Source organism: Rhinatrema bivittatum, chromosome 2 (assembly GCF_901001135.1).
Source record: "Rhinatrema bivittatum chromosome 2, aRhiBiv1.1, whole genome shotgun sequence".
In the NCBI taxonomy this organism is placed as follows: Eukaryota; Metazoa; Chordata; class Amphibia; order Gymnophiona; family Rhinatrematidae; genus Rhinatrema; species Rhinatrema bivittatum.
The window spans coordinates 163,236,707-163,263,297 of record NC_042616.1 but is presented as its reverse complement, the minus strand read 5'-3'; the positions used below and the strand labels follow the sequence as shown (position 1 = coordinate 163,263,297).

At 41.9% G+C, this 26,591-nt stretch overlaps 1 protein-coding gene across 1 annotated transcript in view; it reads left to right on the top strand.

Annotated features, from left to right (window-relative positions):
- ZNF804B (zinc finger protein 804B) overlaps nucleotides 1-17,751 on the top strand; it is an 825,765-nt gene extending 808,014 nt beyond the window's left edge. Inside the window, exon 5 of the mRNA XM_029587048.1 lies at nucleotides 13,842-17,751. Coding sequence (XP_029442908.1) covers nucleotides 13,842-17,490 — 3,649 coding nt within the window. The 3' untranslated portion in view covers nucleotides 17,491-17,751. The remainder of the gene's footprint in view (nucleotides 1-13,841) is intronic.
- The last annotated feature ends 8,840 nt before the right edge of the window (nucleotides 17,752-26,591 follow it).

The window sequence follows — 26,591 nt, the reverse complement described above, 5'->3', positions numbered from 1 at the left end:
GGTTCTTTAGGCGGCCGAATAATTCGGCGAAGATTTGTGTATTTGTGTGTAATCGCGATACGTTTTGCTTCCCCATGAATACAACGAATATGGCCACATCCGTTGCAGATTGCCAATACGTAGGGACCAAATGCACACCCCTACAACAGACTGCCAAGTCTGTGGGCCTAGCAGAGGCCTCTGCCCTCAAAGCCATCCCGGGCCTAGCTCAAAGGATCCTTGAGCAGCAGAAGGCCCTAGAGACGCTCGCCTCTGCAGTAGAGAATCTAAATCGGTGGTTGGACTCCACCACTTCTACAGCTGCGTCCCTGCCCCCGATGCCTATTGCCTCACCTTTGGTACCAGGAGGTCACCCAGTGATTCCCTTAGCGGCCACCCCCCTGCTTTGCGGGGGACCCACAGATGTGCAGAAGCTTCCTTAATCAGTGCAGCATCCACTTCACCCTACAACCAACCCTCTTCCCAGAGGACATCACGAAGATGACTTACATCTTATCTCTTCTTGACGGGAAAGCCCTGGCCTGGGCATCACCCCTGTGGGAAAAAGCAGACCCAGTTCTGCGGGATGTGAACGGCTTCCCGGCTCTCTTCCGCACCGCATTTGAAGACCCCACTCAGCAGGCAGCATCCGGGGTGACTCTTCTCCATTTACACCAAGGTTCTCAGACGCTTTCCGAATACGTCATCGAATTTAAAACCTTGTCCACCGAACTCCACTTGGATACTAGTTGCCTGAGGGCCATTTTCCTGGAAGGCTTAAGTTCCAGAATCAAGAATTAACTTGCAGCCCGCGAGCTATCAGTGTTCCTAGATGTCTTGATTGACCTGACCGGGCACATCGCTTGGCGCCTCCAAAAATGCTACCGGGAGGCTCAATTCTTGAGTATACCCTCTTCTGTTTCCCAACGTCCCCAGCACTCACCATCTCCAAAGTCCGACTCGGGCACCCCAGGAACCACATTAGAGGAACCCATGCAACTGGGTCGGGGTAAATTAACCCCTCAGGAATGCCTCAGGCACCAGCAAGGTGGCCTCTTCCTCTACTGTGGTGGAGCAGGACATGTGCTGGCATCATGCCCAGTGCGTCCTGGAAATTACCGGGCCTAGAATCTGACAGACGGATCTTCTGGCTTCAACCTCGGACTGGCTATCGGCGACTCTCTGGCTTTGACCTCGGACTGGCTTTCGGTGATTCTTCTGGCTTCGACCTCGGACTGGCTATCAGCGACTCTCTGGCTTTTGACCTTGGACTGGCTTTCAATGATTCTTCTGGCTTCAACCTCTGACTGGCTATCGGTGACTTCTGGCTTCTGACCTTGGACTGCCTTTCAATGATTCTTCTGGCTTCAACCTCGGACTGGCTATTGGCGACTCTCTGGCTTCTGACTCTGGACTAGCTATCAGCGATCCTCTAGTTTCTGATCGTGGAACGACTTTGGACGACTCTTCCGGCTGTGAATCCACCATCTTCACAGGGGCCCACCTAAGACCAGCCGGCCCTACGCACCCAAAGGCTCAACCCGCGGGGAACGGGGATGGTATTGGTGAAGCTCCAGTCGGTCCCTGCATCAGCCCAGCCTCGCCTCCCAATGGTGGGGACCTGCGGGGGTTTGCCCTCTAAGGTAGTGCCAACTCCCCCTCGGGCAAGGGGTCCACACCCTTCGTCATCTCCACAACAATGTGTAAATAAATTGAAAAGCTCTGATCCAAGTACAGATCACTGAGGCACTCCATTCTTTACCACTTTCCAATGAGAAAACTGACCATTTAATCCTACTCTGTTTCCTGTCTCTTAACCAGTTTTTAATCCACTAAAGGACACCTTCTCCTATCTCATGACTTTTTAGTTTTCTTAGAAGCCTCTCATGAGTAGGGATGTGAATCGTTTTAGGACGATTAAAATTATCGTCCGATAATTTTAATATCGTCTTAAACCGTTATGGAACACAATACAATAGAGATTCTAACGATTTATCGTTATAAATCGTTAGAATCGTGAGCCGGCACACTAAAACCCGCTAAAACCCACCCCGACCCTTTAAATTAAATCCCCCACCCTCCCGAACCCCCCCCAAATAACTTAAACATTTCCTTGCCAAATCCTACCTCCTTCAATCCCCCACCCAAATGACTTAAATTACCTGGGGGTCCGGAACGGCAGCGGTCCGGAACGGGCTCCTGCTACTGAATCTTGTTGTCTTCGGCCGCGCCATTTTCCAAAATGGCGCCGAAAAATGGCGGCGGCCATAGACCAACAGGATTCGACGGCAGGAGGTCCTTCCGGACCCCCGCTGGACTTTTGGCAAGTCTTGTGGGGGTCAGGAGGCCCCCCACAAGCTGGCCAAAAGTTCCTGGAGGTCCAGCGGGGGTCAAGGAGCGATTTCCCGCCGCGAATCGTTTTCCGTACGGAAAATGGCGCCGGCAGGAGATCGACTGCAGGAGGTCATTCAGCGAGGGTTCCGGTGCCTCGCTGAACGACCTCCTGCAGTCGATCTCCTGTCGGCGCCATTTTCCGTACGGAAAACGATTCGCGGCGGGAAATCGCTCCCTGACCCCCGCTGGACTTCCAGGAACTTTTGGCCAGCTTGGGGGGGGCCTCCTGACCCCCACAAGACTTGCCAAAAGTCCAGCGGGGGTCCGGAAGGACCTCCTGCCGTCGAATCCTGTTGGTCTATGGCCGCCGCCATTTTTCAGCGCCATTTTGGAAAATGGCGCCAGCCGAAGACAACAAGATTCAGTAGCAGGAGCCCGTTCCGGACCGCTGCCGTTCCGGACCGCCGCTGGACCACCAGGTAATTTAAGTCATTTGGGGGGGGGTTCGGGAGGGTGGGGGATTTAATTTAAAGGGTCGGGGGTGGGTTTTAGCGGGTTTTAACGATTTTAACGATATATCACGATATTTTACCCCCCCAAACGGCAACAATACGATTCCCTCCCCCTCCCAGCCGAAATCGATCGTTAAGACGATCGAGGACACGATTCACATCTCTACTCATGAGAGATTTTGTCAAATGCTTTCTGAAAATCCAAATACACCACGTCTATTGATTCACCTTTATCCACATGCTTATTATCCCCTTCAAAACAATGTAGCCAATTTGTGAGGCAAGACTTCCCTTGGGTAAATCTATGTTGGCTGTGATCCATTACACCATGTTTTTCTATATGTTCTGTAATTTTGTTCTTTAGAATAGTTTCCACTATTTTTCCCAACTCTGAAATCAAGCTCACTGGTCTATAGTTTCATGGATCATCCTTGGAGCCCTTTTTAAATATCGGGGTTGCATTGGTCCTTGGTTTGGGATAAAAAAATTTCTGTCTCAGTAACTAAATTAGCTGTAATGGCTATGAATTATACAGGATATGATGTATTTAAAAGTTTATCTGACAGTTTTGGTGTGTTTTGGGGATTGTGTGAGTGGGATTCTTGGTGATTTAATTTTCCCTATTCATTTCAATGGATAATGTAAAAGGTGGTTAAAAGTTAGGTCCATTCAGTTTTCAGAGAAAAAAAAGCTAAAGTTATCTCAAGCCATTTGCTTGGTAATGCCTTAGCAATGCCACAGGAATGCTATAGGAACTCAGAGATAGATCTTAAAAAAGTACGCGCGCGTATCTTATAAAATCTGGGGTCGGCGCACGCAAGGCTGTGCAAAAAACCTCCTCAATCCGCGTTTGTCGCAAAGAGGCATCTGGAGTAGATGTAAAAGTTTCACGAATCCTTGCCTTTCTTTTTGAGTGCGGCATCAGAAAAATGAAAAGGCAATATTCAACGAAAGATAGGATTCAAAGAAAAACCCACGGAGCTAAGAGTTTTCCGTGCTCACGGTGTGACAGCCATCTTGGTTCTCCTCAAAAGATGCTGCATTTTTTAATGGCTTAAGGTACAATAAGTTTATTGAAATGGTGGATTTGGTCATTTTATATGTAATTTTATGTAATGTAATTTTTATTGATTGTATACCACTTTGATATGTCTTAGGACAAAAAATGTATATAATCATCCAAATAAATAAATAAATAAGGAATATAGAGAGATAACAGAAAAATATTTTAACTCTGCAAAATCATGTCACATTTGTTCTTGAAGACAGCCCTTATCTAGGGAATGCCTTTTGTGTGACTACGGTGAACTGCCTAACCTTCAGAGAAAATAAAGTTGCTAACATGTAACAGATGCTCTTTGATGCCAGCAGTTCATCAGTCACACATATCCTTTCAACTCCCCATTTGGAGTTATTCTCTATAAATCAGAATGTTATTATTGAAACTGAAGGGGCCATATCAGCAAGGGAACACTTTTGCATGTTCAATAAAGTCACCTAGGTCTTTACAAAAAGCTGTGGAACAGATATCTATTCAGTGCTGAGTGTGACCACATGACCCACTTGTGTAATTGGTGAGCTCCTGTCTTCAGAGTATACCTGTATAAGTGAGCACCTGTGCTCTATTACACTGTGCACAAGATCTGAAATATTATATATTCCCAGAAAACACAGTCTATGTTGTGTTTCAAAAGGGAAAGTTTCATAAATCTTTCTAGTAATTTTCTCAATTAAATTATGCTAAACTCTGCTAGTTTAATTGAGAATTACAAGGTCACAAGGTTTATAATACTATATTAAACCATTACTTTTGAGAAACAGTTGTTATAATGACACTTACATATGCTGAAGACTTGAAAAGGGTAAATTATTCCCTAGAAAAGGAAGCATATCCTTTAACTTAAGTGACTTGCAGATTGGAATTAAACTATGACTCTTCCAGTTAGTTAATTAATATAGCTAACATCCTGTGGCAACTTTTCAAATTTGAAGTATATTGCCAATTCTACAAAACAGATAAAATGCATTTTAGGTATTGTAATTTTCTTCAATTAAAGGTTGAAAAGCCCTGCTGTAGTATACTAGGTGCATATTTCAATTTCTAGGCAGATCAATTTATGCTATTTTACATTACCAAAGAGGGTTGCATTATTTAATAGTTCAATAAAATGCTATTGATTTTAAAGGCAGAAATATTTTTTCTTACAGAAAAGTAAGGTCTAATATGTTAGTTTGACAGCTTTTATCTGAGGACTAATGATAAAGAAGTGCTATTAATGTTTCATGCCAGGAGCAGTATGCTATTTCATGCTCTAGTCAACTTTGAATAAACTGAGCTAACCAATGAAGACAAAATGTAACGATACTGATGGGAGTAAACTGCAAGGGAAAAGTTATAAGTGAAAGGATAAAGCTTGTGTAGCATTGATCTATAATCCATAAATGTTGCAGCGGAGTGCATGCCATTTTACAGTAAATAAGGAACTTTGACACCCTTGGTTAGAAAACTAGCTCATTGAGACATAACATCACTGCATTAGTGAAATAAGATATTCACATGAGAATCAATTCTTCGCCCTCCTACTTGCTTTTTGGTTTGTGAAGGGCAACATCTATCTATCTAGCAATATTCATCTTTCTACAAATTAACTCAGCTCTTAGAAATGCAAACCAAGTTGTGAAAGCAATGATAGAAGAAAGATGGGACTCTGATATCAATGTTTTCATCCATCTAGAGACCTCATTAGAAATGATATCCATATAATACAAAAAAGACTTCAGGAATAGAGGGAAGAACATTAGACACATGGCAAAGGCTATTGACTTTTCTGCAGTATTACCTATTCATTGAAAGAGAAAGGAAAGTCTATGCCATATAGATAATTTCAATTCATGGCTCAAAATGTGTTATAAATAAAGTGGCAGTGCAGTAATAATGGGAGATTTCAATTACCCCAATATTGACTGGGTAAATGTAACATCAGGACCTGCTAGAGAGAGAAAAAGTTCCTGGATGGAATAAATGACAGTTTTATGAAGCAATTGGTTATGGAACCGATGAAAGAGGGAACAATTTTAGATCTAATTCTTAGTGGAGCACAGGAATTGGTGAGAGAGGTAATGGTGGTGGGTCACTTGGCAATTTTGAATTAATGACTGGAAGGGGGACAGTAAGCAAATCTACAGCTCTAGCACTAAACTTTCAAAAGGGAAACTTTGATAAAATGAGAAAAATAGAAAAAACTGAAAGGAGCAGCTACAAAGGTAAAAAGTGTGCAAGAGATATGGATATTGTTAAAAAATACCATCCTATAAACACAGTGTACTCATACGTGCACCTAAGCTATTTTATAACATACTTGCATATGTATGCATATTAGGGGTGTGCATTCGTATTGAACATAAATGTAAAACGCTACTTTTTTTTTTTAACTTAAAAAAGTGATAAGACATAAACGATCGGATTTCCAACTTATTCAACATAGCTATGTTGAATAAGTTGGAAATCGCGATTGTTGATCCAAAATAAAAATTTAAACCCCTCACCTTCCTTAATCCCCCCCTCAAAGACTTACCACAACTCCCTGGTGATCCAGCGAGGAATGAGGACGCAATTTCTGAAAGCCTTTCCGAGGAGCACGTGACGTCGGCGCCACGTCGGAGTGACGCGGCGTCACGTGCTCCTTGCAAAGTTGGTCAGAAATGGCGTCCTGACCCCGCTGGACCACCAGGGAGTTGTGGTAAGTCTTGGGGGGGGGGGATTAAGGAGGGTGAGGGGTTTAAATTTTTATTTGCACATATGGACATATACTCAACTCATTGAATTCTGTTTATGTCCATATTGACTGCAAATGGGACCCCCTTTGGACATATGGACATATGAACTTAAACCTTTGCTCTGCACATCCCTAATGCATATGTATGGTTGCTTCCCAAAAAAGATTTAATTGAAGGGCTACCAGCAGTAGCCCCTGTCACATGATAGGGGCAACGGGTGACCGGTGCCATTTTGAATAATGGCAGTCACCAGCCTGGGAGTGGAAGGTTGGGGTGGGTTCTGGATGCAATTTTTTTTTTTTTTATAAATATAGTGCACCTCTAACAAAAATAATAAAGAAAAGACCATATGAAATTTCATGTTTTTTTCTTTTGTGTTTTTGGTCCCATGAAATGCAATGAAATAGGAAATATCATTGGTATTCACTATTTCATTGCAAACGAATGCCCACCCTTACGCATATGTTATAAAATTGCCACATCTCTAGGCATGCACCAATGCACATGTGTACATGTACGCCCATTTGAAAGTTACCATCCCTAAACTGGGTTTGACACACATAAAAGCACTATGGGGCTGATTTTAAAAGGGTTAAGAGCGTAATATATGCACGTAACCCTTTAAAACCCCTCCTATGCACGCCGAGCCTATTTTGCATAGGCTCGGCGACGCGCACAAGCCCCACGATGCGCGTATGTCCCATGGCTTGAAAAAACGGGTGGGGCGTGGGCGGGGAGGGGCGAGCCGGGGGCGTGGCCAGGGTCTCGCCACTTTGCTGGGCCCGGGGATCGTGTGCTGGCACTTGGCCGGCATGTGCAACCTATGCCTGCCCAGAGGCAGGCATAAATAATAAAACAAAGATGGGGGGGGATTTAGATAGGGCTGGGGGGATGGGTTAGATAGGGGAAGGTTGGGGGGGCGGAAGGAAAGTTCCCTCTGAGGCCGCTCCGATTTCGGAGCGGCCTCGGAGGGAACGGGGAAAGCCAGCGGGGCTCCCCAAGGGCTCAGGGCGCGCAAGGTGCACAAGTGCGCTCCCCTTTGCGCGCGCGCCGACCCCGGATTTTATAACATGCGCGTGGCTGCGCGCGCATGTTATAAAATCGGGCGTAGATTTGTGCTCGCCAGGTTGTGCGCACAAATCTACACCCGCACGTAGGTTACAAAATCTGGCCCTTTATGCGTATATAAGTGGGCTTTTGAAAATTGCTACATTGTATACCATTATCAATACGTTTCACACCCCTAATTGCATTTTAAGCATGTAAATAGCTTTGAAAATTGACATCATAGTATGTTACATATATGTACATCACTGCTTTGAAAATTTCCTCCTTTTCAAAAGTACTCTAGTTTATTAGCTGTATTTTTTACATTTCTGTCAAGATCAATGCTAAACCAGAATTTCCTGACAACGTCATTATATAAAAATTTTAGAATAACAAATATGCTTGCTTTAAGTATGTCTCTAATTGAGTGTGGAATCAGGGTTTAAAATTCTCAGGTGTTTTTAAATTTGATAAGAAAATAAAAGCCAGAAAAATTAACACATTCACATTTTTCAGGCTTGATTAACTCCCCAGCTATTGCAAATGTTTTTGTTTTAATTTGTCAAGGACTGGAAGTTTGATCCTGTTGCCAAATTTCAGGGGGAAAAGACCATTTTTTTGACCAACTATGAGTGAGTAAAAACATACAAGTGTCATTAGCAGACTCATAATACTTATTATCAAAATTTAAGAAGTATGAACTCTGGTACCTAAATGTAATCTGCTTTGAAGTGGCTAATCAGTTACAAAAGATGGAAATTAAATAAAAAAAACATTAAATAAAAATTTTAATGGCAATCTGACAGTATCCTTAAAATTCTATCCTTTAGCAATTTTAAAATTAGGTATACTGTAATACCAATAAAAAAATATAGTCAGGAATCTATTAAATTATATTGCTGTAGTTTCTCATGTAAAGTGTCATTATGTGTCCTATTATTACATTTTAGCTGTTATATTCATCTTTCAATAGCTGTTGCTAAACTATTTAATTTTATGTTTAGTTATCTGGACACACTTGGGAGTATCATCTTTTTAGAACATAGGAACATAAGCAATGCTATACTGGGTCAGACCAAGGGTCCATCAAGCCCAGTATCCTGTTTCCAACAGTGGCCAATCCAAGTCACATGTACATGGCAACTACCCAAACATTAGATAGATCACAAGCTACTAGGGATGTGAATCGTTATCTGACGATTGAAAATATCGTCCGATATTTTCAATATCGTCAGATATCAGGGGGGTCCCCGATAGCGATAAGAAACCCCATGATTAATTTAGTGGGTTTTCTTATCATTATGGTGGGTGGGCAGGAAGAAAGGACACAACCTAAAAACATAACCTGACCCTTTAAAATGAGTTTGTTAGTATCCCCCCACCCTCCGGACCCCCCCAAAATTTTTTTAAATACCTGGTGGTCCAGCGGGGGTCCCAGGGGCATTCTCCCGCACTCGGGCTGTTGGCTGCCACTAATCAAAATGGCACCGATGGCCCTTCGCTCTTACCATGTGACAGGGGCATCGGTGCCATTGGTCGGTGGCATGGTAGGTGCACTGGATGGCTCGCGCCATTTTTAAAGATGGTGCCGGCCGTCCATTGCTCCTACCATGTGACAGGGACCAGCCAATGGCACGGATACCCTGTCACATGCTAAGGGCAAAGGGCCATCGGCGCCATTTTGTTTACTGGCAGCCGACGGCCCGAGTGCGGGAGAATGCTCCCGGGACCCCCGCTGGACCACCAGTTATTTAAAAAAAATTTTGGGGGGGTCCGGAGTGTGGGGGGATACTAACAAACTCATTTTAAAGAGTCGGCTGTATTTTTTTATTGGCTTGGGCACAGCCGATAAAAAAAAATTCGATCGGACTGCAAGATTAAAATTTCACGATGTGAATCGGAACCGGAATCGGAACCGATACTGCTTCCAATTCACATCTCTACAAGCTACTATTGCTTAATTACCATAACAATTGGGTGGATGTGTGCACATAATAGCAGTTTATGGATTTAACCTCTAAGAACTTATCCAAACCTTTTTTAAACCTAGTAACACTAACTGCTGAAACCACATGCCCTGGTAATGAATTTGAGAGTTTAACTATGCGCTGAGTGAAAAAGAATTTTCTTTGATTTGTTTTAAATGAGCTACTTGCTAACTTCATGGAGTACCCCCTGGTCCTTCTATTATCTGAGAGAGTAAATAACCAATTTACATTAACTTGTTCAAGTCCTTTCATGATTTTGTAGACTTCTATCATATTCCCCCTCAGTCATCTCTTCTCCAAACAGAACAGCCCTAACTTCTTTAGCCTTTCCTCATAGGGCAGCCATTCCATGCCGCTTATCAATTTTGGTCGCTCTTCTCTGCACTTTCTTCAGTGCAATTTTATTATTTTTGAGATGCGGTGACCAGAACTTATCACAGTATTCAAGGTGTGGTCTCACCATGTCGCGATATAGAGGCATTATGACATCTTCTGTTTAATTTTCCATTCCCTTCCTAATAATTCCTAACATTCTGTTTGCTTTTTTAATTGTCACAGCACACTGAGCTGACAATTTCAATGTATTATCCACAATGATGCCTAGATCTCTTTCCTGGGTGGTAACTCCTATGATAGAACCTAACATTGTGTAACTACAGCAAGGGTTATTTTTCCCTTTATGCATCAGGAAGGGAGACCTTACTAACTCGTAGGAAGCATAGGCTGGATGGATTAAATACACTAGCAGGTGACATCATGCGGAGGGGATGCCCCCGATGTTCCCACCATGACGTGAAGAAGAGAGAGCCTGGCGTGTACACGCGTGCCCTAGGTAATCCCCGATTCAAGATGGTGGACGGGATCGCCCATGCCATCCTGGGGACGCCGAGGAAGGCAGCGTTTGCAGGCTGAGGCCGCCATGGCTCTGAGAATCGCTGGTGCAGGGAAAAGAGAGGTGAGCAACAGAGGTTGCAGCCGTCTGTGACCGACGGGTGCAACAAGTTAATGTAGAATAGAAGATTCCAAATTGATCAGAGCATTCCAAAGAACTTCCAAGGTAATTGTGGGTAGTTTAGAAAATGTAAATTTACTAACCTGGGCATTTAAATCATCTCCACAGGACCGGGTGTAACCGTACCTGGCCCAATGGGGGAAGCAGTATTGAATCCAGGGGCAAAGAGGGATTCATACTAAAATTCCATGGAACAGGGACTTTCTCTTCATCTAGCATTGCTGCTGCCACTGTGGTTAAAGAAACAGCACTCCCCTCTGCTTCCGGATATATACCCGGTAGAGGCAAGACCCCTCGGGTAGCCTCCAAGGAATCCAATGGAACCAAAATTCCATATTAAGGAGGAAATGGTGTTGCCGGCACTCTCGGGCTAAGGGGGATTTCATCAGCCAGCAGAAAAGATTTCCACTCTCCGTCTTTCTCCGCAGTGGCCATCTCATTGGGAGTAACTGCTGGCGTCGCCACAGAGAAAATCAGATGTTGAATCAAGCCAGGTAAGGGAGAGCTGACAACATGCTCCCTAAGTCTGGCCTTTCACTTAGTATGAGGCATTTTTTAAACAGAAGAAATACAAAATTCAAGAAAAAGAAGAAGAGAGGTTCTTTGTGTGCATCTCAGTCTTGCTTCCTGTCTTTTAACCATCTTGCACTTGTCCACGTTAAACTTCATCTGCCATTTGGAAGCCCAGTCTTCCAGTCTCACAAGGTCCTCCTGCCATTCACCACAATCTGCTTGAGATTTAACTGCTCTGCTTAATTTTTTTGTCATCTGCAATCCCCCTAGTTTAATAGCCTTCACTCACTTCAGTTAACCTCGTCCCTTCCAGCCCTGCAGATCTGCCCATTTCTTTTTATGTTATAATGTTTACCTCCTCCATAGCAGAAGTAAACTTACGTGGCAGGGGATCTGGGCACGCACCCAGGCGCATAAGTATTTATGTGCACATCTCTGGTTAATGCTCTGAAATGCCCACGCCCTGCCCAGACCATGCCTATGTGCTGCCCCTTTTTGAAAACTTTGGAGACGTGCGCACTACAGGAGATATGCGCATATCCAGGCGGCTTTTAAAATCCCCTCTGCATGTGTAAGCCCGACTTATTCACGCATCCCCTAATTAGTATGCACACTAGGCTTTTAAAATTCACCTTTAAGCTATGCACACACTGGTCGATTTTAAAAGCTTTGTGTGTGCCCAAACCGGAAGATACACACATGACTCAGACCCGCAAGCACTACACAGATTTTAAAAGGCCCGCAGCCACACTCGTATCTCCCATTATGCGCATCAAAAATATTTTTTGCCAAAAAGGGGTGGGGCATGGGTGTGATCTGGGTTTTACTCTAGTAAATGCACTTTTTTCGAGTAACTGGACTTTTGAAAAATACTACAATATATGCCATCGAACTGTTCATAGGATTTGCTCAAGTAAGTAGCTTTACTCAAGTAAACGGCTTTTGAAAATTGCTAAAAGATTGGTTTCATCCACATGCGTAATTCCTATTGAAAATTAGCCCCTAAGTGACTGTAGGCTATTGCTAAAATTTATCACCCACTCAAAACCGTGCTAAGCAGAGATTGCGCATACTAAAGGATTGCATCAAAGAAAGCAGGCAATTTTGTGATACCTGCCAATTACAGACAGGAGTCAGGAACCATCTTTCTGAAAGAGCTGAGACACACTTTTCCGTGTGTCTTCAACTGTGCCTTTATGTCCCATTACCTTTGGGTCACCTGCTCTCCATTTCACACCACTGTGCATTGAGATAGCCTGAGCGATGGTACTTCAGCTCTGGCCCTTTGATGCCCTCAAGGTCTTGGCCGCATGGTTGCCGAAGAGCATGACATAATGTTCCAGGAACCCAGCAATTACCATCTTGTTTTCCTCTGGGCTGAACTTCAATGCCCTCAGATGAATGTGCCCTGCTGCCTGGCTGCCTGAAGGGGGTGCTACTTCAACTTCTGGAGAGATGTCCTCCCTTTCTTCATTCTCACTCCCACTCTCCTCACCCTTCCATTCCTTACCCCTGCTCCTGCACTTGCCCTAACAATTTCCCTCCCTCTGCCCTCTCTGTCTATCCCTAGCCTGTTCTCTGCCTCCCACTGAACTCACTTGCCTATGCCATCCCCCCACCTCCTCCTATCTCTTCCCCCTCCCTATCTCTACTCCTTCTCCTCCTCCTCCTCTTTTCCCTAGCACTCCTGGCCTCATCCTCCTTCCTCCTCCCCTGCCTATCATGCTCCATACTCTGCACTCCTAAAATACCACACCTCACCACTCCTCCTCCACTTCAGCACCATGCCTCACCACTCCTCCACCTCACTGCCATGCCTTACTGCTCCTCCTCACCACTCCTCCTCCATCTCACCATCACGCCTATCCTCCTCGCCACTCCTCCTCCGCCTCACCACCACGCCTCACCAAAACACAAAGACAGACAGACAAACAGGACAAACTAACAAAAATTATCACACATAGAGATCAAGACAATAGACAAAGGGAAAGGGAAACAGATGAGAAACAAGCCACAGGATACCTCACTCAGAATTTGCTAAATACCTCCAACCAACTACCACCAACTCACCTATTCTCCTCTCCTGACACACCCTTGAAGAGGCAGCTTCAGGAAGACAGTGAATATAAACTAGAAAAATAATTCTCCATGCACACTGACGCAACGCATGACGTGCTGACACAGCGTGAGGGGATAACACAACTTGCAATGCATAAATTGCCTATGAGATGCGATACACTGAAAATTAGCCTAACTGTGCCATTTTTTTATCATGGGCTCTATTTCTGCTATATTTATAGCATTTTGATGAATCCATGCCTTATCTGGCTAAATTCTAGGCACCTAACTTATTAGCCAGCTACAATGTAGCTGGATAAGCCATTTAGATGGATAACTATTATGTCATCCGTCTAAATGGCTTTTGAATGTAGACCTTCAGTTGTTTTGCTGTTGTTATTTTTTGTAATCTAATTATAATAGCATGATTTTATGTGGGCCTGCACTGGCCATTGTTGAACAGCATTCCACAGCAATCATAGATATATTAGTTTTTATCTTCAATGGTATATTGTCTGTGCAATAAGCAGCCATCAAATAACTTCAGCAGAAACACCATTTTTCAGTGGTGATTGTGATCCTTTCTTCAGTTCTGTAACATATGTTTTATTTTCCTTCTAGTGCTTCAAGAGGTGACCCAATTTTTAAAACTCTCAGAAAAGCTGTTGAAAAGCATCCGCAGGATGGCGTGGTCACCCATAAGGATTACAGAAGTACGGCAGGTACCAAATGCACTGTCGCGTGTGAAGTGGAAAATCTTACCCTCGGCTCATCAGGAAAACATCAGGAGCTCTTACAAAGTAAAGACTCATCACACACTGAGAGCTGCACCTCACCCGGTGATCAGTTCTCACCACCATCCTCAGAGGGCAGCAGTGGAAGCCCCAGGGCAGGCGTCTCTTTTTGTTTTGCTAAAAAAGCATCACTAAAGCTGGAGTCAGCAGCATCGGTTTTCCATGAGAACACAGAAGAAACAAATGATTGCAGCAAGTCATATCACTATAAGGCTAAGCAATTTATGGAAAGCTTTAATTCTTTGGCGAGTGATGAAACAGACACAGATGAGGGCAAAAGTGTGTCTGTTCCACAAGGTCAAACTGACAGTACATCTACCATAACTCAAATTTTAAGAGAAAGTGAAAAAGATGCTAAAGTACCTGAAATAACTGATAGCCTTCAGATTTCTAACTCATCTGAACTGCTTGTTTCAGATACAGGTTTAGCCAGCTCCTCAAAGGAAATAGAGAAAGCGAAGGAATTCAATGAGATTGGGATCTCCCCAGAGGCCCGGGTTTCTTATCAGTGCCAAGCAAACAATTTGTATCCACAGGAAAAGAGTTGCGAGGGCAGTGATAATGGGCTAATAGAACATCTCACTGAATTTTCTTTGCAAAAGTCTGTTGAGGATGGCCATGCATCTGCATTAAATTGTGACCTCGGTGTGGCCGAAACAGAAAAATCCCTTGAAACGTCAGAAATTGTAGTCACAAGCGTGGAACCTGATATGAATAATTCCCTGATTACCAATATTACTCCCAAAGCATTGTCTTTTCTTCATGTACTGAGCAAAGATGGCAGCACTTCTCTTCAGTGGCCCACAGAGTTACTTCTATTTACAAAAACCCAACCTACAATTTCCTATGGCTGTAATCCATTATATTTTGATTTTAAACTTTTCAAAAATACAAAAACTACCACAAATGATGAAGCAAACACAGACAGCAATGGGGAATACTTAAAAAATAAGATCATGGTTGAGAATGAAGATTCAGCTTTAATTAGCGACACGGACACGTCAATTGAAAAAGATGATGAGTCTTTGAAACCAAAGAAAACAAAATGTTCATTAGATAAATTGTCCCCAAAAAACTTTGAATCAAACACAAATAATAAAGAAGCTAAAGAAAGTGGATTAAACAATTCAAAATATTTAAATAAAAATGAATCTAATGTGTCTATGTACCTTGATATCTCACAGAAAGCTTTGGTTGCACATAATTCTTCTCATTCCTCAAAACAAAAAGGATGTTCAAAGAGACATTTAGATGATTGTGAAAAAACAGTATTAAGTGGTATAAATGACAAAAATTCATTTTCTTCTTTAGACTGTAAAGCTAAGAAGCCAAAACAATCACATCTTGGTCTAGTTAGTTCAGAAGATAAGTATGATACACAAGAGTACTGCAAATCCAGCCTAAAACAATATGAATACAGTAATGATATAAATGACTGTGAAAATGAGCCATGTGGTTGTTTTGGTGATAAATCAAATTCTCACAGCAGGTACTTAGGTTGTGAAAGTGATGGAAGTTCTTTACAAAACTGGAGACACTTGTCTTCTTTAAAAATGTATTCTGGATGGCATTCTACTTATTTGGACACTTCCAATGGCAGTGCCACATCTAGTTATGCAAATACATGTTCTGATCGCAGATCCAGTGACCACAAAAGTAGACATCACATGCCCTTTTTCTGTGAGAGAACACACAAATCAATGGAAGGGTGCAGGAACAGAAAGCACAACTCTACACTGTCTTCAGATGATAACAAGGAAGACCAAATGTTTAATACATCAAGTCAAAGAGCTAGAAAAAGTAAAGAAAAGGATGTCATTATAACTCGAAAGCACAAAGCATCTAAAAAGAATTCCAGGCAAAGCCATCCTCACCACAAATGTAAATCAAAGCAGCACAGAAATAGTCACCCATATTATAATAATAAGTACAGTGATGGTAGAGGGAGGCATTTCTCAGAAAAGTCACACTTGCGACAGGCTAGCAGTTGTGAAAGGTCTGGCTACAGGCGATCAAGATGTAACAGTTCAGGATCTTTCCAAAATTCAAAAGTGTATTCTTTGCACAAGAGCAACAGGGAGAGTAACATTGGTGCAGATAACTATGACGGTACTGTGAGAAAAGAGGACCCATTGCACAGTAACATTCCAAATTCTGCCTTCTACTCAAGAAACTATGAAAACAGACTCTCAGTAAATTCATTGGGAAAAATTGCAGTGGATGAAAACAAGTCATCAACAGTCAAGTTACTTTCAAAAAGAATGCAGTCCAAAAAAGAAGAAACAGCAAACACTCATGAAGGATTTTCAGAAAACTGCAGGATGCAGATGAAAAACTATTCACAGAATTACTTCACTGTTAAACTTCCACCGTCGGTAAGTGATACAACAATTCTACCTGTACATGAGAAAGTACCCGTTGTAAATGAAGATGGCATGGATAATGATGAAGCTAGCACAACTGTAAATGGGGTCATCAAAAATAGGGTTGGAGAGTCACAAAAATATGAACTAACTGTGACTACACATACTGATTATGATAGTTGTCTTTTTAAAGACATAATTCGCATAGGAACTGGATGTCATTATGTGAGCACAGAAATTCAGACAGCTGTAGAGGGACAATCAAATCCCTTAATTAGCCAAATGCAACCTTTTATACAAAACTGTGACCCAGTTCCCGATGATTTCCCTGGTGCTTTTCAATCTAAAAGTTATTCTACTGCAACTGATTCAACAGACACCAAAGAAGAACAAATCAGACTGCATGAAGAAAACATTCGCTCAAGTCCGAGGGAAGGAAATCCACATCTCTGTTATGACAGAACTATGCAGAACTATATTGGTATAGACCATGAGCTACAAGATTGTAATAAATCAGTCTCTCCCTTAGCTACACATCCTATAACATTTTCACCTGATGAAATAGACAAATACAGGTTACTGCAGCGGCAGGCCCAGCAGCACATGCAGAAAGAGTTCTTCTCAAAGCATCTTAAAGTTTTGCCTACTACAGGATCAGCTGCCTTCTCCACAACAGCAGCATCAGCACTTCAGCCAGTTCCTATTCAGCAGCACGCTTCCATAACCACGATCCGCCATGCACTTCTGCAGCATTATGCTTGCTCAGCTTCAGTCCATCATCATAACAGCCATTTACCTTTGACTCACATCTATCCCCATTCTCACTCACATTTCATGCCTATTTCACTTTCACCCTTAACACCAACCATCATTCCTACCCATCCTACTTTCCTGTCAGGGCACCCGATACATTTGCTCTCTACCGCAGCCATCCATCCATCCCAGCTGACCCTGCAGTCATTGCCACAAACAGCACTTATACCAACTTTGATAGCGCCACATCTCAGTACAGGAGCTTCAGCTTCCATATATTTTCATCCTTTGTTTCATCCCATCTTACATGGGCAAGGCTTTCATCATCATCATTTTGGCTTTGGCCACCCCCACTTATAAATTGAAATGAAAGCAGTGGTTAGCTGTTTCTAGCCATTTAAACTATCAGAAAACCTAATTGCTTATTTCTCATCAATTAATTTGTAACAGACTGCAACTGTCTGTGCTATTTTTCTTGCCATGGTCTTCAACTGTATAAACATGCTTAATTCTTTTGTTTGACCATCTGTAAAATTTGAAGTCGTGTAAGAGAACTTGTATTATATCGCAGTCTGTTTAATTTAATGTTATCTACAAAATACATGCAAGAAAATGATTTAATGATTTATAATACCCTTAGTCAGCAAAATAAACGATTAAGAGGCCAATGTACTAAATTGCAAAGCTTTTTCACAAAACAGCTCTTTGCATAAAAAATTTCACAAAACATCCACAAACGCACAAAAATGTGAAAGTGTGGATGCTTTGCGTGATATTTTTTTGTGAAAACTCCTTTTGTGAAAAACATTTACAAATGTCTGCTTCTTAATAGCAAATGTTTGCATGTGGTCCGCTAAGCGCAAAGGTTTTTTCAAATCCCCAGTACTAAGCTACTGAGATGAAAAATCATGCAAAACAGCGTATTGGTGGGCAGCATTCCAAAAATGGGCATGCAAAAATAATTTGTGGGCTGATTTTTCACAGAAAAGAAAACTACACCTCAAGATAGGTGTTATTTTTTTAGGCCAGGCCCAGGAAGAGTGATTTATGTGAACTGCCATGGGGATTTAAAGGAGCCTTGCAACCCATCTTAAGTACCCCCAAGTATAGTGCAAATTGCCTGGTAGTCTAGTGGCCCCACACCTGACCCCAAGCCCCTCACACATCCTAAATGTTAAATTAATACTTCATTTAGAAGTCCCACCCCTTTCCCCATCCCCTTGTCCCCCAACATCATACTAATTACTATTAAGGTCAATATCCCCTCCTCCTATTCCCTGTGCCCCCAAAAGTTTACCTAAAGAATTATCCTTCCTGGGGTAGAAAAAATATTCACTCAATCCTGTCTCATCAGCGCCTGTTTCCAAAAAGGTCCCAGTAGACCTCAGGAGCTCCTTTGACACATAGAACCAGCTACTAATGAACAGGACCAAATAGGGCTCACGCCTGCCCACCGAAGACCACCCCTCCAATGAGGTACACTTTTGGGGGCATGAGGGGTTGACCCCTAATGTGGAATCTGCATGAATTTTAGGGACCAAGGAGGCAGGGTGACACGGGGGCAGGGCTTCTAACATCTATGGTTCGAGAGGGGCTCGGGTTGACGTGGAAGGGGCCACTCAACCACCAAGCAATTTCTGCAGAACTTGGGAGTGGTCAGGGGGAACCTCACATTGACTGCAGGTCTTCTTTAAGTTCACACGAAATGACTCTTCCTGGGCCAGGCTCATGTGTCACTCTGGCCAGAAACATAAAAAGTTCCTGGCCACAGCAATGCACACAAAAAAAAGGTCTCATGCAATTTTGCTAGAGATGCTAATGAGCTTGGAGCTATTTGCATCCTCAGCAAAACTATACAAATGGCCACATACCAGCAGTAAATACTGTGGATTAGTACATCTGTCTCTAAGTAATTATCACTCATTTTAACCTTTTGCACACATGTATTTATATGTCAAATTATTTCATAAATAGTCATATACATTTAATGAATTTGTGCACTAAGCAGAAATAAGTGTATAAATAGCCCAGCTGACAGAAGTGGGCAACTCGGACATGTGCTCAAGTATTGATTTGCCTCCTTCAAAAACGGATCCATTACATATATGTAGCAATGAGGAAGTTTCATTGGAGGACAAAATTCAAAGTAACTCTCGAGAACAGAAATTATGACTCATTTGCTCAAATATTTTAATTTCCTGCACTTTCCAGGAAGGAAAAAATTAGCACAGAAGCACATTTTGGAACTAAAATTGTGCAAAAAGTGCTCTGGAACTGTTGGCATTTCTTAAAATTAGGACTTTGAAGCAAAACACAGAGGATATTCTGAGGAAGGTTTTGCTTGCTTAGTGTATATTTTTGTCCTGTGGATTTCTTTAACCTTCCAGAAGTCACAGAAAAGTATAACCATGTGCAAAAGGTGCACTATTGCAAAATTATACAAGCAAACTGGCTTGCAGGAGATTGGTACTTTTTGACCTTCTTTTGCTCCAAACCTAAATTTGACCCTTAAGCTGCTGCAACATTTACTTATTATAGCTTTGGTATAAAAGACCTTAGGAATGCCCTAGCGGATACTAGATCCTTTAGCTTTGCTTGTCTCTTATTCCAATTTAAATGTGAAAATTGAAGTGAAAAGGCCACAGTGGTTGCAGTTAATACAGCTGCTACAGTTCTCCTTGAGACTTGAGTCATAACCTACTGAGGTATCTGTGGCAAATCTATGTGTCCTATGTGTACCATGCTTGGTACACATAGGACCATAAGCTTTTCTTCCATAAACATAAAATGGCAAAAACTTTTAAATACATCTGACCCATAGAGGCTCATTTATCATACCTCTACTAATGCTAAATTGTCTTGCATAGTGCATAGTCATACATGGGTAATTTGGCACCAGATGTATTTAATTATGTGGTTCTAAATGAATGAAACAGTGCAATTCAAGCACTGTTTAAAATGAGTAGGTACAAGGCCAGCACTCTCGCCTACCTCCTCAGTGAAAGAAGAACAGTAAAATGTCTTTCCAAAAAAGAAGACAAGCAGGCAAGAAGTCAATACATCTTTACTGATGTACACAGTTTTGTAAAGCCATTCTCAAAATTTGAATTAAAAAAATACAATTTGCCTTTGCTTGACACCACCAGTAAATGTGGTATTCAGAACAAGCACCTCTGCCACACTAAACATGCAGAAATGGTATTATGCAATGTTTATGCTTGTTCCAGCCCATACTTTTTTAAAATTTAGATTCATGAACTGCTTCACCTTTCGATAAATAATAGTATAAAAAAGATGCAAGGCAAGAAGTCACAAATTGCAGGCAATTTGCAATTTTTAGTGAACCCTTTGCTGATTTCATCACTAACTAAATGCTAGTTGGTAAACTTCTGAAAAAATAAAAAAGTTTACACATTGTTAACCTTTGATAAATGAGCCCCGCAACGGACTGCCTGATTATATCTAGTTGGTGGAAGCTTAATATGGTTATAACCTCTTTCGTATTCAGTGCTTCAGTTATGAGGCATTCTTCACCAAACAAAAAAAAATACAAGTAACTGGGGCATGTGGAATTGTAACCCCCCTAAGGCCTACCTTGCTCCTCCAGGCCCAAAACCATACTCTTCCAGGGTAATTCTTTGATGCCAACACTTAGTCACTTTTGCATAATTAGCTACAGCTTTATTAGCTGATTACAACCAAATCTAATACAGGTAGGTAGGTTTTGAGCTTTTGCCCTTAGCCACTTCCCTCCTTTCCCAGAGGCCCTTTGACCCAGCATGTGTTCATTAATTATTGTCTGCAGGGATCTAGTAACCAACATGCACTTTTTCAGCTGACCAAGTGGCACCTTGTCCAGGCCCTGTTTCAGTATTGTGGCCTGCTCCTGCCCAAAGTATGAATCCCTAAGTTCTGCCATGTATTGCAAGGCCTTGCTTCTCAGATGCTAGAGCCATAGACCATCTGGGCTTCTAACTCTGAATCATTGTCTTAGCGATAGTCCATGGTATGCTGGCCTACCAGATACCTCTACTTCAAATTCTCAACTACCCACCATACAGTTGTCCTTTCCTGACCTCAGGGTATGACCTTACCCTTAGAAGGAGGAAGCCCTCCCCACCACCACCACCACCATATATTGCGGTGGCTAAACCTCTCAACTTCTACCCCTAGTTGACTAGCACTTTTCACAGGGCATTCAGAAAAAGACTCATTCTCAAACCTGAGAGGTGCATTCCATCATGTTCAAACAGACCAGAACAAGAAATTTCAAGTCAATTATGATGCACGTGTTGACCACCAATCAAGATGATTGCCTTTCCCATTGACTGTTGATCTTAACAGCTCCCCTTGTTCAGAGTCTTGAATGTGTGAACATAAAACTGGGAATAATTTTGTATAAAATAATGCAAGATCCAGCATCCAAAGTGAAGTGATTGCCAAATTACCAATTATATATCTCAGCAAGTGAAATTTCTCACATTGTGTTTCACCAGAACACCTGGGTAATCTCCACAGGGTAGAGGGCTCATCAACAAGTGGCATAAAAGGGGATCATGTCGCCCCTATTGATTCACTGAACTTGCAACTGCAACTTCTTTCTCATCTGGCTCCCCAGGTGTGGATTCATCCATTTTGTACTCTTAGACCAGGAGATGAAGGAGTGATCCAGGATCCAAACTGTACCATTCTGTATAGCAAATCCCATGGAGAACCAATTGGTAGAAATTAACAGCCAGCGCTTCCCAGGGTGCCAGCCTTCATATATATAGATCTTTATATATATATATATATATATATATATATATATATATATATATATATATATGTTGGTTATATAACTATGTAACATAGATATACAGCAAGTCCCACCTACCAAGCTGCTGTATAACTCGAACAGGAGCACTTGAAGAAGTGGCACTAGAGGCTGCTCCAATCTTGAAAAATTGTATACCTTATTATTCGGACTGGATACCCATCATGACAAGCATCCACGTAAATATTGTTGCAAAATGGAAATGATTGAGTTGGTGGAGACTTTTATATAAAAGAAAGTACTGCCCTCTAGCTGGATTGAATGCTAAGCAGACCTGACATTATGTAGAGGGCAAGCTGGTAGGCCAGGCACAGCCGCAAACGAAATTTGTTCACCCTCTCCGTACTAGTCTGGCTTGGATCACTGCATTACTAAAGTCAAGCAGTCATCAGTAATGTTAACAGACACTAACACGGGGACTGATCTGAAACATACTAGTATTTGCCACTAGTTCACCCACTCACAACACTACAAAGAAGGCTAATGAGAATGCTGCCCAAAAGAGTGCCACCTCAAAAGCTGATATTGCGACCTCCAGCAGAGAGTGTCAAAGAATGGTAAGTTTTTCATGGGTAACTGGCCGACATGATTCTGGGTAGGAGCCAAAGTTATGAGCCTATCCAGTTAAGACTAAGCATGACCTTAGATGCCTGATATGTTTCGTTCAATGATCGATAAAGCTGAGAAATCTTTTCCTTTGGTAACCTACACAACATAAGCTCTTAGTGTAGCCCAATGCCTAGGATTTCATGGAGGGGGATTGCATCTTATCCTCAGCTAGTGGGATCCTAAATTCTTGTGTAACTTCTTCAAATAGTTGTAAGTGCTTGGTTAAGGGCATACTATTCCTAGGGCCCGCAGATAAGAAGTCATTCAAATAATGCACTATTCTGTCTAAGCCCCCTCGCTACACCATCACCCAATATATAAATGAACTCAAATCTCAAATTAAACAGATGAGAGGGAACAGCCCATTGGTTTGCACCTGTCTTGTTTATATGCCCTCTCAAAGTAAGAAACTAAAAATGGAAAAACAAAGAGTGTGCATAGGAAGGAGGTGGAATGCTGACTCAGTATCACCTTTGGTTATGAGTGCACCATGACAACACTCCTTTGATAGAAGAAGAGTGCTAATATAAGATGCATAATGGACAGAGAATTCTTCTGGGGGTATGAAATTATTGACCAATGTACCCTGGGGTTATGATAAATTTTGTATCAATCTGAATTTCCCAGGGTCATTTTTTCGGAACCACTGCAAAGAGTAGACAATAATCTCCTAGACAGGACAGATCAGGAATGAACCACTGATTCATCCCTGCTGGGGCTATTTGTCAATTTATTTCTAATGATATATGAGAAATGGCTGGATGACCTAGAGTTAGCTTGGTCAGACCTGGTCTGTGGGTCCGAGTAAGTAAGGGATTACAAAACCCTCTCTAAAGTAAATCAGCAGTGATGCAGCAGCCTGCTTATTGAGGTCCTAGGAAAGCCAAGACTACATGGCCTTCCAGAGTACTGAGATAAGGGTTCTAATGGCCAGCATGGCCCTACTTCACTGCTGGCGTCCATGAATTATTGGTGCATTTAAAAGTGGAGTGAGCCACAATGTATTTCGCACTGAGGAAATCTCCCCAAGGCCTACAGCCCAGGAGGGAAGGGTTAGGTCGGCCGTCATAGTTGTTGATTCGATTATTCTAACTTGTCCCTATCAATTAAAAAGCTGAATGAAAATACAAACAAAAAACAAATTTTGAAATGTTTATATGCTAATGGCAGAAGTCTAAGAAGTAAGATGGGAGAATTAGAATGTATAGCAGTGAATGATGACATAGACTTAATTGGCTTCTCAGAGACATGGTGGAAGGAGGACAACCAATGGGATAGTGCTATACTTGGGTACAAATTATATCGCAATGACAGAGAGGAGCACCTGGGAGGCAGTGTGGCACTTTATGTCCGGGATGGCATAGAGTCCCACAGGATAAAAATCCTGCATGAGACTAAATCCACAATTGAATCTTTATGGGTAGAAATCCCATGTGTTTCGGGGAAGACTATAATGATAGGAGTATACTACCGTCCACCTGGTCAAAATGGTGAGACTGACAGTGAAATGCTAAGAGAAATTAGGGAAGCTAACCAAATTGGTAGTGCGGTAATAATGGGAGATTTCAATTACCCCAATATTGACTGGGTAAATGTATCATCGGGACATGCTAGAGAGATAAAGTTCCTGGATGGAATAAATGATAGCTTTATGGAGCAATTGGTTCAGGAACCGATGAGAGAGGGAACAATTTTAGATCTAATTCTCAGTGGAGCACAGGATTTGGTGAGAGAGGTAACGGTGGTGGGGCTGCTTGACAACAGTGATCATAATATGATCAAATTTGAATTAATGACTGGAAGGGGGACAGTAAGCAAATCCACGGCTCTTGCGCTAAACTTTCAAAAGGGAAACTTTGATAAAATGAGAATAATTGTTAGAAAAAAACTGAAAGGAGCAGCTAGAAAAGTAAAAAGTGTGCAAGAGGCATGGTCATTGTTAAAAAATACCATCCTAGAAGCACAGTCCAGATGTATTCCACACATTAAGAAAGGTGGAAAGAAGGCAAAACGATTACCGGCATGGTTAAAAGGGGAGGTGAAAGAAGCTATTTTAGCCAGAAGATCTTCATTCAAAAATTGGAAGAAGGATCCAACAGAAGAAAATAGGATAATGCATAAACGTTGGCAAGTTAAATGTAAGACATTGATAAGACAGGCTAAGAGAGAATTTAAAAAGAAGTTGGCCATAGAGGCAAAAACGCACAGTAAAAACTTTTTTAAATATATCCGAAGCAGAATGCCTGTGAGGGAGTCAGTTGGACCGTTAGATGATCGAGGAGTCAAAGGGGCACTTAGAGAAGATAAGGCCATCACGGAAAGATTAAATGATTTCTTTTCTTCGGTGTTTAATGAAGAGGATGTTGGGGAGGTACCCGTACTGGAGAAGGTTTTCATGGGTAATGATTCAGATGGACTGAACCAAATCAAGGTGAACCTAGAACATGTGGTAGACCTGATTGACAAACTGAAGAGTAGTAAATCACCTGGACCAGATGGTATATACCCCAGAGTTCTGAAGGAACTGAAAAATGAAATTTCAGACCTATTAGTAAAAATTTGTAAACTATCATTAAAATCATCCATTGTACCTGAAGACTGGAGGATAGCTAATGTAACCCCAATATTTAAAAAGGGCTCCAGGGGCGATCCGGGAAACTAACTACAGACCGGTTAGCCTGACTTCAGTGCCAGGAAAAATAGTGGAAAGTGTTCTAAACATCAAAATCACAGAACATATAGAAAGATATGGTTTAATGGAACAAAGTCAGCATGGCTTTACCCAAGGCAAGTCTTGCTCACAAATCTGCTTCACTTTTTTGAAGGAGTTAATAAACAGGTTGATAAAGGTGAACCGGTAGATGTAGTGTACTTGGATTTTCAGAAGGCGTTTGACAAAGTTCCTCATGAGAGGCTTCTAGGAAAGGTAAAAAGTCATGGGATAGGTGGCGATGTCCTTTCGTGGATTACAAACTGGCTAAAAGACAAGAAACAGAGAGGAAATGGACAATTTTCTCAGTGGAAGGGAGTGGGCAGTGGAGTGCCTCAGGTATCTTTATTGGGACCCTTACTTTTCAATATATTTATAAATGATCTGGAACGAAATACGACGAGTGAGATAATCAAATTTGCAGATGATACAAAATTGTTCAAAGTAGTTAAATCACAAGCAGATTGTGATAAATTGCAGGAAGACCTTGTGAGACTGGAAAATTGGGCATCAAAATGGCAGATGAAATTTAATGTGGATACGTGCAAGGTGATGCATATAGGGAAAAATAACCCATGCTATAATTACCCAATGTTAGGTTCCATATTAGGTGCTACAACCCAGGAAAGAGATCTAGGCATCATAGTGGAAAACACATTGAAATTGTTGGTTCAGTGTGCTGCAGCAGTCAAAAAAGCAAACAGAATTTTGGGAATTATAAGAAAGGGAATGGTGAATAAAACGGAAAATGTCATAATGCCTATGTATTGCTCCATGGTGAGACTGCACTTTGAATACTGTGTACAATTCTGGTCGCCGAATCTCAAAAAAGATATAATTGCGATGGAGAAGGTACAGAGAAGGGCTACCAAAATGATAAGGGGAATGGAACAGCTCCCCTATGAAGAAAGACTAAAGAGGTTAGGGCTGTTTAGCTTGGAGAAGAGATGGCTGAGGGGGGATATGATAGAGGTCTTTAAGATCATGAGAGGTTTAGAATGGGTAGATGTGAATTGGTTATTTACTCTTTCGGATAGTAGAAAGACTAGGGGGCACTCCATGAAGTTAGCATGTGGCACATTTAAAACTAATCGGAGAAATTTCTTTTTCACTCAATGCACAATTAAACTCTGGAATTTGTTGCCAGAGGATGTGGTTAATGCAGTTAGTATAGCTGTGTTTAAAAAAGGATTGGATACGTTCTTAGAGGAGAAGGACATTACCTGCTATTAATTGAGTTGACTTAGAAAATAGCCACTGCTATTACTAGCAACAGTAACATGGAATAGACTTAGTTTTTGGGTACTTGCCAGGTTCTTATGGCCT